The sequence below is a fragment of the Hemitrygon akajei genome, chromosome 7, assembly GCF_048418815.1.
Source record: "Hemitrygon akajei chromosome 7, sHemAka1.3, whole genome shotgun sequence".
NCBI classification, from domain to species: Eukaryota; Metazoa; Chordata; class Chondrichthyes; order Myliobatiformes; family Dasyatidae; genus Hemitrygon; species Hemitrygon akajei.
The window spans coordinates 78,697,012-78,710,264 of NC_133130.1; the positions used below are offsets into that span (position 1 = coordinate 78,697,012).

Genomic DNA, 13,253 nt, shown 5'->3' on the forward strand with positions numbered 1-13,253 from the left:
CTATAGGTTTTCTATGTTCTATGCCCTCTCATCACCATCTGAGATTCTGCCAACAAAGAAGCATGAACACTGGTGCTCCAGTGAGTATAAGGGAGTTTGTAAACCAGGAACCCAGTGAGTGGGAAAAGAGCACTACAAACATTACCAACTGAGTTACACGTCAAACTATGGGGGCTTTTCGAAGAACATAGAAACGGGTTATCGGCGTTGACCGTAAGATATCGGAGTTAATGCAGCAACCTACTGTGGGGCTGAAAGCCTAACTTCCATTCCCGCCGACGGCCCGAAACGTCGACTCTGTACTTTTTTCCATGGATGCTGCCTGGCCTGCTGATTTCCCCTGGCATTTTGCGTGTTGTCACTAAGCTCCTCGCCCCGCACAAAAACAACGCCGCAGATGATGGGGCGCCCGCACGCTTCCATGCGAGAGGCGGGAACTGGCTGACCCGGAAGGATACCGGTGACCGCTTGGCAGCCATCCGTTCATTCAGCCGCGGGAGAGGCGAGCGCGACGGTGCTGACCGGCCCTGGACCGCGGAGAAGAGCTGTCAATCATTCGCGGGGGCGGTCCTCTCCGCTCCGTCCCCACTCCAGTGCCAGCTTGACCGACCGATGGAAGGGGAACGGTATGGCGGTTGAGTGTGACCATGGAGGCTGCAGGGAGCGGGTGCCTGGGAGCTGCGGATGCACACCCTCCCGGCGTGGCCTGGCCCGGTGCCGCTGAAGGAGCCGCGCCGATGAGGAGAAGCGATCGAGAAGCGGCCGTGGACGGGAGGAACGTGGGGTTTGTGCTTGTGCATGCAGGTAAGCCTTGAGCATGCAAGGCCGTCAACCCACTGCCAACGGTCACCAGGCGCCCCGACAACTTGTGGCTGAGCGATGCCTCCGTCCAGTCGCTGTGAATGCTCTCGCCGTGCAAATGCGTACCGTCATTTCCCCTCCCACGTTGTTGACATTGTTTTCAGGCCGGTTGACAGTGCGGAGCGACCTCCAATGTGGCTGCTCTGTATTAAGGGTGGCGTCTCCTCTGACTTACTTCTATTTGCTCTCCTCCACTCTTTGTCTTTACCTTCTATTGCTCCTGTTTCTAAGTTATTCCTCCACTTTTTTTTTTGATTCAGTCCTCCTATTATGAGTTCCAGAGCAGGTCATCAAAACATCCTGAACTTCAGAGATGTTTATAAACTCTTGAAGCTGAAGCAAACAATTTAAAGTCAAACTTGAAAGTATTAAAGCAAAATAATAATGCAGTCTAAATCCTAGAATCCCATTTCCAATAGAATCCCGAATTTTGCAAGGTGTAAGCATAGTCTAAGTGATGATTTTTCTAGGCAAAACTGGACTGCATAGGTGAATAGGTGGCTATTTTGCCTTATGAGTTTGCAGTAGCCACTGGCACTAATGTTTCACGAAGCCTACATTTAAGTCCAGAATTTGTGGCTGTTTAAATGGTCTAACATCAATCGTTTTGATCAGAACCATTGGCAAGGTTCATTATGGTCTGGCATTTTGGAATTCATTTATCTAGCTTTGACATCATATGTTTAATAAGCTAAGTGAAACAAAATTGAGTGCAGTGCCTCAATCTCATGAATTTGATGGGGCTAGAGGTTGTCTTCCCTAGACTTATGAAGCCAAGGAAACCAGGGGGTTTCAGATTATATTGTAGAACTGTTTGACAAAAATATAGTAGTATCTAATATGGCTTTGAAATTGACTAGAATATATAGGCAGTCCTCTGTTATGTAAACATTTTGTTTAAAAAAAACTGTTGTTGCAAAACAGCAAATTTCACATCACAAACGAGAAAATTTGCAGATGCTGGAAATCCAAGCAACACAAAATGCTGGAGGAACTCGGCAAGCCAGGCAGCATCTATTCAAAAGAGTACAGTCAATGTTTCAGGCCCTGACTTTAGCAGGAATGGAGAAGAGAAAATGAGGAGTAGAGTTAAAAGGGAGGGGAGGAGGGAGAAACACAAGGTGATAGGTGAAACCAGGAGGGGGAGAGATGAAGTAAAGCGCTGTGAAGTTGATTGGTGAAAGAGATACAGAGCTAGAGAAGGGGGAATCTAATAGGAGAGGACAGAAGGACATGAAAGAAAGAAAAGGGGGGGAAGAGCACAAGAGGGAGGCGATGGGCAGGCAAGGAGATATGGTGAGTGAGGGAAAAGGGGATGCAGAATTGTGGGGGGGGGGGGTCATTACCAGAAGTTTGAGAAATTGATGTTCATGCCATTAGGTTGGAGACTACCCAGACAGAATATAAGGTGTAGTTCTTCCAACCTGAGTGTGGCCTTACCATGACAGTAGAGAAGGCCGTGGATTGACATATTGAATGGGAATTGGAATTAAAATGGGTGGACAGAGCGAGGTGCTCAGCAAAGCGGTGTTGCAATCTACATCGGGTCTCGCCGACATATAGGAGGCCACACCAGGACCACCAGACAGAGTATATGACCCCAACAGACTTACAGGTGAAGTGTCGCCTCATCTGGAAGGACTGTTTGGGGCTCTGAGTGGTAAAGAGGGAGGAGGTATAGGGGCAGGGTATAACTTGCATTCCAAGTTAGTGACAAGTTTGATTCTAAATTCTCTGAGCCATTTTTTCCCACAAGTCAGAAAGGAGTGATTTCATTGAGGGTCAATTAACATGAAATGTATTTATTGTATTGTGTGTATAATTTTACAGATTCAGAAAGTCCTATGTCAGTGGCTAGTTTAGACAGCCTTAAAGCATCAATGGATGTTATATAGCTTTTTAGGAGTGTAAATAAAAGGGATGGCCTTATCATTTTCCAAAGCAAACCTTCAAATGGCCAATCATAAATACAAGGAAGTCTGCAGATGCTGGAAATCCAAGGCAACACACAGAAAGTGCTGGAGGAACTCTGCAGGTCAGGCAGCATCTATAGAAATAATTAAACAGTTGATGTTTTGAGCTGAGACCCTTCTTCAAGTCTGAGAAGGAAGGTGGAATACACTAGAATAAAAAGGTCGGTGGAGGGGAATAAAGCTAGCTGGAAGGTGAAGTCAGGTGGGTGGGTGAGGTCAATGGCTAAAGAAGGAATCTGATAGAGGGGGGAAGGAGGAGGGGACCTAGGGGAAAGTGGAACGCAGCAGGCCAGGTCGCATCTATACGAAGATGTACAGTCAACATTTCGGGCCGAGACCCCTCGTCAGGACTGATAAAGGGTTTTGGCCCGAAACGTTGACAGTACTTCTTCCTATAGATGCTGCCTGACCTGCTACGTTCCACCAGCATTTTGTGTGTGTTGCTTGAAATTCCAGCATCTGCAGATTTCTTCGTGTTTGCCTAGGGGAAAGTGATAGGCAGGTGAGAAGAGGTAAAAGGTTACACAGGGGAGAAGGGGAATATTTTTTAGCAAATGTGCTTGCCTGCTGTGAACTAGCAATTGTGTTCTTAATAGTGACTGATTACTGTGGGTAGGTTGCATGTAAACTATATTTTAATGGTTTGTCTTGAATTAACTAGCTGTTACTTTTATTCCATAATGCCTGAAGATGTTTGCATTTCCATAATTAACTTTCCTATTTTGAAAAATTCTTTAAAATATTTATGAGAGATTTTGCTTTATGTTAGATTTCTGTAAATCAGGTCTTCAGGGACCCAGGAGTCCCTGTAATTCAATTATACCCAATATCATCATGGGAAAAAAAACATTTTACACATATGACATCAATATGTAACACTTAACTTATTTTTATGTTTTGGAAGTGTCCCATCCTAGAGAAACTTAAGTTTATTCAGAACTAAAATATGCATAGTTAATTTTATTGTACTACTAATTTAATTACATGAACAATATCTCATGAGCCCACTGTGACAAATGGACGCCATCTGTACAATTGGATGTTGTATTGTCTCTTTCCACAGTAACTGTGTTGCACATGTAGCTTTGAGCTTACTGTACTTGGAGTGACTCTCCTTGTAAGTCCTATACACCTTTGTCCTTGTGCCATTTATCTGCAAAAGTGCTAGCATGTGCATTCTCCTTTGCAGATGAGTGACACTGGGCTGAAGCACAGCTGATCGGAGCTGTAAGGATTTGTGCCTGTACCGTATAGCCTACAGTATAATAAGGGACTACTTTATGTTTTAGTAATACGTCGTTGAATGTGCTATTAGGCGCATATTGAGCATGCGTTATTAGGCGTGTATTGATCTGTACGTGTGTGTTAAAGTTCGGATTCTGCCAGTAAAGAACCATGAAACTTAGCTCCCGTCTGCAGCATTTATATTAATAGCATTGTTGTGTAGCCAGGCCACATACACAACAAATTGGCGACAAGGTTAATGAACCTACATCATATCAGAACGCTGTGTTTTAATTGATAATGACACTTGGAGGAAGAGCACAAGGAATGAGCCAAGGAGTGAGCCCAGGAGAAGGAGGCTGTGAGTCCGAAAGGAAGCGGGAGCACAGCCGGGGTCGGTAACGTCAGGAGACCAAGAGACACAGTCGGAGCCGCAGCAGGTTCAGCCGAGACCACAGCCGGCGCTGACCCCCAGGGATTGAGGGTCTGTCTGCCGCAGAAGGGAGATAAAAAGGAGCGACACACACATCTAGATGGAGTGCACTCGTGGCGCTAGCAAAAAGGACACGTGAGTCAAAAAGAAAACAAGGGGGAAACGGGGCTAAATTAACAAAACAAAGATGGTGATGATTAGAACCATTACAACACTTGATAATGGCATTGAAGACTGGGCAATTTACACTGAGAGAGTGGAGTTATATTGTGAGGTAACGGTGTTTATGATGAAAAGAAAGCCAGTGTCTTACTTATTATTATGGGATCAAAAACATATGGGCTGCTACGGAGCTTGTTAACCTCTGAAAAGCCAGTTGACAAAACGTTCAAATAGTAGACACTCCCAACAGCATTTAAACCCCAAATCACTGGTCATTGCTGAAATATTTAAATTTCACAAAGGAAATCGGAGCAAAAAATGAAAGCATTCCTGAATATTGTGCTGAATTGTGCAAATTATCAGAATATTGTCAATTTGGAGCTGGTCTGCCAGACACATTGAAGGACAGTTTAGTGTGTGGCATGCACTGTGAAACCACACAGAAGAAGTTCCTGTGGGGAAAAAGACCTTACATTAGAGAAGGCACTGAACATTGCAATATCAACGGTATCAGCAGCACGGGGTGCTTCAGTGATACAACAAAAATCTCTGGAATATGCTGTGAAGAAAATATCACTGAACAGAAATGAAGGAAAGAAGTGTTACTGTTGTGGAAACATGTCACATGACCCTGATGACTGTTGGTTTAAAGACAAAGAATGCAGAAACTGTAGCAAACAGGTCCACACTGGCAGAATATGCAAAGCTAGTGAACAGGTGAAAAGGGACAAAATACAGAGAAACAAGAAACCCCAGAAAGGACAACATAACACCATACACAAAATGGAAGAAAGCAGTTCTGATGAAAACGACTCAGACGAAAGTGAATTGTCTGCCACTTCACAGTGTGAAGGAGACAGATGATCGAAGAGTAATAAGGATCACTCTAAAGGTGGCAGGCGTGAGATTGAAAATGGAGTTGGACACAGGCTCGGCTTTAACAGTGATCTCTGTACACGGCTACAAACAACTGTTTTCTCACATACCTCTGAAATGAACTAAGCTACTGCTGAAGACTTACACAGGACAGAAAGTGCATCCCAAAGGTAAAATTAAAGTGACAGTGACCTACGGAGACAAAACGTCTACTGAAAAAATGTACTGAAAAATGGAGGACCACCGTTGCTGGGACATGAATGGCTCAGGAAAATCCAATTGGATTGTCACACCATCAAGGCACTAGATGTGTCAAAAAGGAGGGCAGCTCCGCGAGCAAGATGTCCGCAGCTCTCCTCTCACCCATTGTCGACTATTACAATGACGAGGAGGAGCTAGACAGCGTCGACGATGAGGACGAACGCAGTATCCATGGCAGCAACTCGGATGAAGATACAGAGGATGCAAAGGAGACAGATATTGCCAATAAGCAGGATGATGAAGACTACCTGGAAGTAAAAGAGCAGATGTACCAGGAGAAATTGACATCTCAAAAGACAGCTACAGCAGTTAGAGGGAGGCACTTTGCAGGAGTATCAGAAAAGGATGAAGAAACTAGATCAACAATACTAGGGAAGAATACAAAATGCAGAGCATTCTCTGCAAATGGAGACAGAACAAGTGGAAAGGAATTATATTAAAGAGAAGAAAGCAGCACTGAAGGAATTTGAAGAAGAAAAGAAAAAGATGATTGAAAATGAGAGGCTAACAGTGGAACTCACAGGAGATTTTATGGAGGTAAATCCAAATATGACTAGGAAACTAAGGAGGAGACCTAATAACCCTGTTCCAATTACAGACAAAAGACAAAAACCTGCACCTGCGTAGTTATATTACTTGTTAAAAGATGAACAGATAATGGAAGATCTGCGAACTCTCAATAAGCTTAAATCTCCGCAAAGACCAGCATCTCCGTCTTCTCCTGAGCATCTTCCCAGCACTCCTGCTGAATCACCAGCACAAAGATATGAAGAACGAATAGAAGATGGAAAGTTATATTACGATAAGGGATCGTATCATAAAGGTCAGACTATCTATTTGGAATCTAAGGAGAATAGGAAGATTGGCTGTGTAATTAGCTCAGTTGGATCAATTGAGATATGGGTAAGGAAGACAAGTGATAGCACATGGATGCATGTATATCTAGGACAGCTGCACAGAGGAGTCTTCATTATACGGAAGCGATCTGCTGCCTAGAACTCTCAGCAAATTGGAGGCGCACATCTTAACTCCCTATGCTCAGAGGTCAACTTTTCATGACTTTTATATGACAGACGTTACCCAGAGGGGCATAGAAGACCCCCCCCCCCCCCCGAGACTAAAAGTAAAAAAAAGCTTGTTATAATTTGATATTATTAAGTTACTAAGTAAACAAATGGTAGGCATTTGTATGTTAAAGGGTAAACATATTTGTTTAGCATTGTGCCCCAGTAAAAAAAAACAGTTGATACACTATTAAAATAAAAGGGGAGGAGTGTACTGTATAACCCATTAGTCAGGGTTGATCTCTAGTTTAAAGTCCTTCTGTTGAAAAGCATGGAGTCACCGAGTTGTACGGTACAGAAATGAGCCCTCTAGATCAGCAGGTACGTGCTGACCTTTTTGCCTTTCTACACTTATCCCATTTGGCTGCATTTGGACAGTATCTTTCTATTCCTTGTCTATTTGGATGTCTGTCCTAATGACATGTAAACATAATTGTATCTGACTCCGTCATTTCCTCTGACAGCAGATTCAGTCACTTCTGTGCGTGGGGGGTTGGGGTGGGGGAGGACGAGAACAAACATACCACGGAGACCTCTTTATATCTTATACTTCTCACCTTAAAGCTATGTTCTCATGTTTATAATGCCTCTACCAAAGGGAAAAAGATTTTGATTACCTACGGTACTTTATGCCCAATCATTACATTGCATCTTGTTGGGATTAAGTTCTTTCTGTTTTCCCTCTGATGTATATCCTGTTTCACCCTTGCACAACCTCCTACCAATTTTCATGTCATTTTCAGAATAACTATTCATTCCTCTTGTATTCATATCTAAGTCATTACTGTACAGTGTATCATAACAACAATTGTCTCAGTACTGATCGTTGTGATATAGCATTAGCCATAGAATTCCAGTCAGAAAAGCATCCTTCCTATCGCTGAGCCAATTTTGGAACCAATCTGCCGGCTTGCCTTGGATCCCAATGACCTTAACAGCCAGTCATGAGGGACCCTGTCAGATGCCTTACTAAAGTCCATATAAACAACATGTGTCTACTTGCCTTGATCAATCTTCTTGGTTATCTCCTCAAAAAAACTCAAATTCATGAGAAAGGATTTCCCCCTCAAAAAGAACTGCTGACTCTCCCTAATCTGTCCTTCTAGTCTTCTGGAATAGTCGATGCAGAACTCTGTCAGGATCCAAGCAGTTGCTGTACCTCCCTTGTTTCTTATGGCATTCTCATATTAATTTCATCCAGCCTTGGAGGCTTATCCGTTGATGTTCTTTTGAGTAAATATAGAGGTGTCTACTCTCTTTTATATTTAAAAAAAAAAGTCTCCATCTCTTCTGAAAGTGCTAATATGGGAATGGTTTCTTCAGAATTAGTTTTCTTTTGCACTTTAATAAAATAAGTACTTTGCACACTAGAGTCAAGATGGATGGAGAATTCAGATACAGTAATAGTCTGCTAGTTCATACAGTGTCTAAGATAGACAAGTTTATCTAAAGACAATGATTATGAAAATGAATCCCAAGTGTCCTAACTTGCTTTGTAACCCTAGAAGGAAGAGGCCAGTTTTCATTTCAGCTAGAACTAGCAAAAATATGGTATAGATTTGATCTTCGCAAAGTAGTATTATACTGGTATTATACCATTAGTATTATACCAAAGTAGTATTATACCATTAAGGTGTTTCTTGGAACACGTTTCCTTGTCGAATGCTTAGGAAACCAGTTTTTATTTACACTTTGATTCTGGCAAAGTGTGTTATGTAATTTGTTACAATTATTTATTATGTTATGTCAACTGCAAATGTCAAATTTCATTCTCTTATACTGTCTGAATGATATAATTTGCCTAAATACTAATTACTTACTTAAAATATGATTATTTTAGGAGCGGGTTATCATTCTGAATCAAAAGCAAAGGAGTATAAACAAGTTTGCAAGAAAGCTTGCCAAAAGGTAGGACTATTTTGAAAATTTTCACAAAATGCTGAAAACGGTAGTTCAGCATTGAAATTACTTTAAATATTTAAAGGTATTTCAACGAGAAACTGTTTATGTTTTAGGCAATAGAGAAACTGCAAACAGGTGCCCTTGCTGTTGATGTAGTGGCAGCAGCCCTTATTGAATTAGAGGTAAGAATATGAGCAGATAACATTGCTCGTAGTTCATATTTTTAGCTTTTCAGTATTCCTGTCACGGGTCAGAGAGGAGATCGAATAGAACTCTATGTTCTGTTTTTAAAACTTTTTATATCTTTGCCTTTTATCTATGTAAATAAATTGATCACAATTCTTAAAGTGGAAGAAAGGATCTTGTATTCTATTAGTGTTTATTATGATTAAAAAAAAGAAATGTTGGAAATTCTTCTACAGGTTATGTGCAGTGAAAAAAGAGAGGCAGCCATTTCAAATGGAGATCTTTTTAATCATTAGAAAGAATAATTTGTTTTTATAAACATGCACTACCTTTGTCATTTCAGCTGTTAATTGGAGTTGCAAATTTAGGTTTGGTTTTATCACGTTTCTTTATATTTGGCTTCTATACTGGTTCACATTTAATAGTGTCATAAGGGTGGTTGAACTCTGGTCTGGAATTTAGTTTCATTGATTCCCATTTTAGAAAAGGACTTGTACATGCATATGTGACTTGTGCATTTAGAATATAAAACAGAGAACAAATTCCTGCCTTAGATATCCCAGTTTTATCTGGTTAATTTCATGAACCTTAGATTCTTAACTTGGAATTGTGATTCAGACTGATACATGGACAGGATATTGGGTAGCATTGAGATGATATTCATTGTTAAATCATTTAGCATGAGGTAATGGAATTATTAACTGTCTGCTGGCAAATTAATTTGGATAGTTCCTGGCCAGTTCTAAGATGAATCCATAATCTTGGAAAGTACACCTGACTATTTAAAGGAATAAGAAAAATGCTGAAATTGTTGCCTTTTGGAAAAATATAGAGGAAACTGCAACTGATATTGGACCATGCTATTCATGACCATGTTCTTCATATTGACATTGAGAATGTGCTCTAATTTTTACCATCCTGCTGTACAAACACAAAAATTTACACTCTTAATAAAGGATAAGAAGTTGAAGCAGCCAAATTAAAACCTTTTGAATGTGACCATCATACCTATCTATAGCAATCCCAAACACAAATCCTACAAATGATCAGGCAGCATCTATGGAAATGAATAAACAGTCAATATTTCACGCTAAGAGCCTTAGTCAGGAATGGAAAGGAAGGGAGAAGAAGCCAGAATAAGAAGGTGGGAAGAGGGGAAGGAGTAGCTGCTAGAAGGTGATAGGTTGAGTGAGGTGGGTGAGGGAAGGGGGATGACGTAAGAAGCTGGGAGGTAATAAGTGGAAAAGGTAAAGGGCTGGAGAAAAAATCTGATAGGAGAGAAGAGTCGATCATGGGAGAAAGGAAAGGATAAGGGACACCAGGAAGAGGTGATAGGCAAGTGAGGAGAAGAGAAGGAGTGGGGAGGGGGAAATTGAAGAAGAGAGAAGGGGGGAAATTGCTGGAGTAAATTTTAGAATTCAATGTTCATGACATTAATTTGGAGGCCACCCAGACAGAATATGAGGTGTTGCTTCTTCAACCTAAGAGTGATCTCATTGTGGCAGCAGAGGAGGCTGGGATCCAACATGTCGGAATGGGAGTGAGATTGGAATTAAAATGATTGGCCCCCGAGAAATTCTACTGTTTACGAATGGAGTGTAGGTGCTCAACAAAGTGGTCCCCTAATCTATGTTGGCTCTCACCAATGCAGAGGAGGCTGTATTGGGAGCACTAGGTGCTGTAGATGTACCCAACGGATTTGCAGGTTAAGTGTTGCCACACTGGAAGGACTGTTTGGGGCCTGAATGGAGGTGAGGGTGGAGGTGAATGGCAGAGATAAGTGCCAGGAGGGAGATTAGTGAGGAAGGACGAATGGAGAAGGGAATCATGGAGGAACCAATCTCTATGGAAAGCAGAGAGTGGAGGGCCTGTAAAGATGTGTTTGGTGATAGAGTCTCATTGAAGATGCCAGATGTTACCGAGAATGATTTGCTGGATGTGGAGGATGTCCAGGAAATGGAGGAGATGTGGATGAGGGCAGCATCAATGGTGAAGAAAGGAAAACCCCATTCTTTGAAGAAAGAGGAGCTCTCTGATGTCCTGGGAAGTTAAACCTCCTCCTGGGAACAGTGGTGGCAGGAACAAAGGAACTGAGAAAAGGGAATGGCAATGGGTGGTTGGGAAGCAATGTAGTCAAGATAGCTGTGGGAGTCGGTAGTTTATAAAAGATATCAGTTCGCAGTTTGTTTCCAGAGATGAAGACAGAGAGATCAAGAAAAAGAGCGATGCCAGAAATGGATCAAGTGAATTTAAGGGCAAGGTGGAAGTTGGAGGGAAAGTTGATGAAATTGACGAGATTTGCATGGGTGCGTAAAGCAGCACCAGTGCAGTCATCAATGTAACGAAGAAAGAGTTGGAGAATATTACCAGGGAAGGCTTGGAATGTGGATTATTCCACATAGCCAACAAAAAAGCAGGCATAGCTGGGACCCATGCGAGTCCCCAAGGCTACCCTTAAGTTGGGAGAAAGTGAGAGGAGCCAAAAGAGAAATTGAGTGTGAGGACCAGTTCTACCAGACCAAGGAGGGGAACTGGTTGCGTCTGTCATTGATAAAGAAGTGGGAAGCTTTAAGGCTTCTTGATGGGTGATAGAAGTGTTTGCGACTGGACATCCATGGTGAAAATGAAGTGATCAGGGCCAGGGAATTGAAAATTGTTGAGTAGATGAAGAGAATTGGAAGTGTCATGGATGTAGGTGAAAAGGGACTGAACCAAAGGGGATAAAATGGAGTCCAGGTATGTGGACAAGTGTTCAGTGGGGCAGGAGCAGGCAGAAACAATGGACCTACCTGGCCAGTCAGGTTTGCGTATCTTCAGTAGGAGTAGAAATGAGTAGTGCAGGGTAAGGGAACTATGAGGTTGGTGGGAGTGGATGGAAGATCTTCAGAGTTGATTAGGTTGGTGATGGTGTCAGACACAATGTCCTGATGGTTCTGAGTTGGGGTTCTGAGTGGTAAGTAAGAGGAGATGTCGTAATATTTGCTGCCCACTCTCAGCAAGGTAGACATCAGGCCGCCGGATTACAACAGCACTTCGTTTGTCTGCAGGCTTGATGTTGAGGTTGGGATTGGTGTGGAGAGAGAGAGGAAGGGACCGTGCTCAGAGAGGGTAAGGTTTGAAGAGGAGAGAGGAGTGCTGAAGGCAATTAGAGATGAAAAGATCCAGAGCAGGTAGAAAACCAGAGCAAGTTGTCCAAGAAGAGGAGGAGGGTTGGAGATGGGAGAAGGAGAGTCATCAGTGCTGGGTGGGGAATCCTTGCCAAACAAGTGGTCCTGGACACTGAGGCGATGGAAGAAGAGCTTGGAATTGTGGTGGGCGAAGGGGACAAAGGTATCATCCTCACTGAGCATTCCACCTCAGAGAGGAGAAGGTTGGAGAGATTAGTGGACATGGCAAGTATTAAAGCTGGGATCGGAGGGGTGGAAGAGATTTGGTCAGAGGAGAGGGGAGGGTTGGGATGTTCAGGGAATGTAGATAGGAGGAAGATGGAGGCTCTGAGAACCCAAGAGGTGACAGTGGAGCCCACGAGATGTAGGGTTGGGGAGTAGTGGTAAAGGAAGGAGAGCCAGGTGCCCAGTGGCAGTGTGGATGGTCTCAGCCTGGAAGTAGGGGCAGCCGAGGTCGGCACTGGAGCCAGAGTTGGAGACTGCATAATTTGCAAACAGCAATCCCATTTGCCTGTATTAATTCAATATTCCTCTTTGCCCTGTCCATTCTAATACCTCTCCAGAGGTCTTTTAAATGTTTTTAGTGTACCTGCCTCTACCATCTCCTCTAGTTTCAGATGTCTCTAATATCGGAAACAAACACTGGTTATCTACCCTACTCTACCTCTCAAAATTTTATATGAAGATTGTTACAGCTGGGGACGGTAATGGGGATAAGCTCCCACTAAATGCTTCCAATGGCGTGTGTCTCAAATAGCCTCTGACAACCAAACCAGCTACTGGCCTTCACCAATGGCTTAGCTACTAAGCCTGGCGGAACTGTTTCTACTGACAGGAGAATGGGCAAAGGTGGGGTTACTGGCACCTTAAAACCAGTCACTTTGGGCAGATGGGGCTTGTCAGCAATGGTTGGCAGCTCATCTGGGAGAAAGAAAACTCTGGTCTCAAACTCACTGCCTTGCAGTGAGTTCATGCCTTGCATTTTCCCCATTCACGGGGAAAGCTTCAGGAGTAAATCCTTGGGGAAAATCCGGAGCTGAAGTGCCAACTTTTCTTACTTTCTTCCTTGTTCAACTGTCCTTTCCTATCAGATTCCATCATCTGCAGCCGTTTGTTACCTCCACATCACCTCTCTGCTTCATTT

The 13,253-nt window shown here is 42.9% G+C and overlaps 1 protein-coding gene across 3 annotated transcripts in view; it reads left to right on the plus strand.

Moving 5' to 3' along the window:
* The first annotated feature begins 461 nt into the window (after positions 1-461).
* The window catches only part of tasp1 (taspase, threonine aspartase, 1), a 145,966-nt gene continuing 133,174 nt past the window's right edge, over positions 462-13,253 (plus strand). For 2 of the 3 annotated variants that reach the window (XM_073051278.1, XM_073051279.1), the window contains exons 1-3: positions 462-804; positions 8,695-8,762; positions 8,870-8,938. In XM_073051278.1, the coding sequence (XP_072907379.1) occupies positions 648-804; positions 8,695-8,762; positions 8,870-8,938 (294 nt within the window). In that variant the 5' untranslated portion in view covers positions 462-647. The remainder of the gene's footprint in view (positions 805-8,694; positions 8,763-8,869; positions 8,939-13,253) is intronic. The other variant, XM_073051280.1, reaches the window with a different exon arrangement.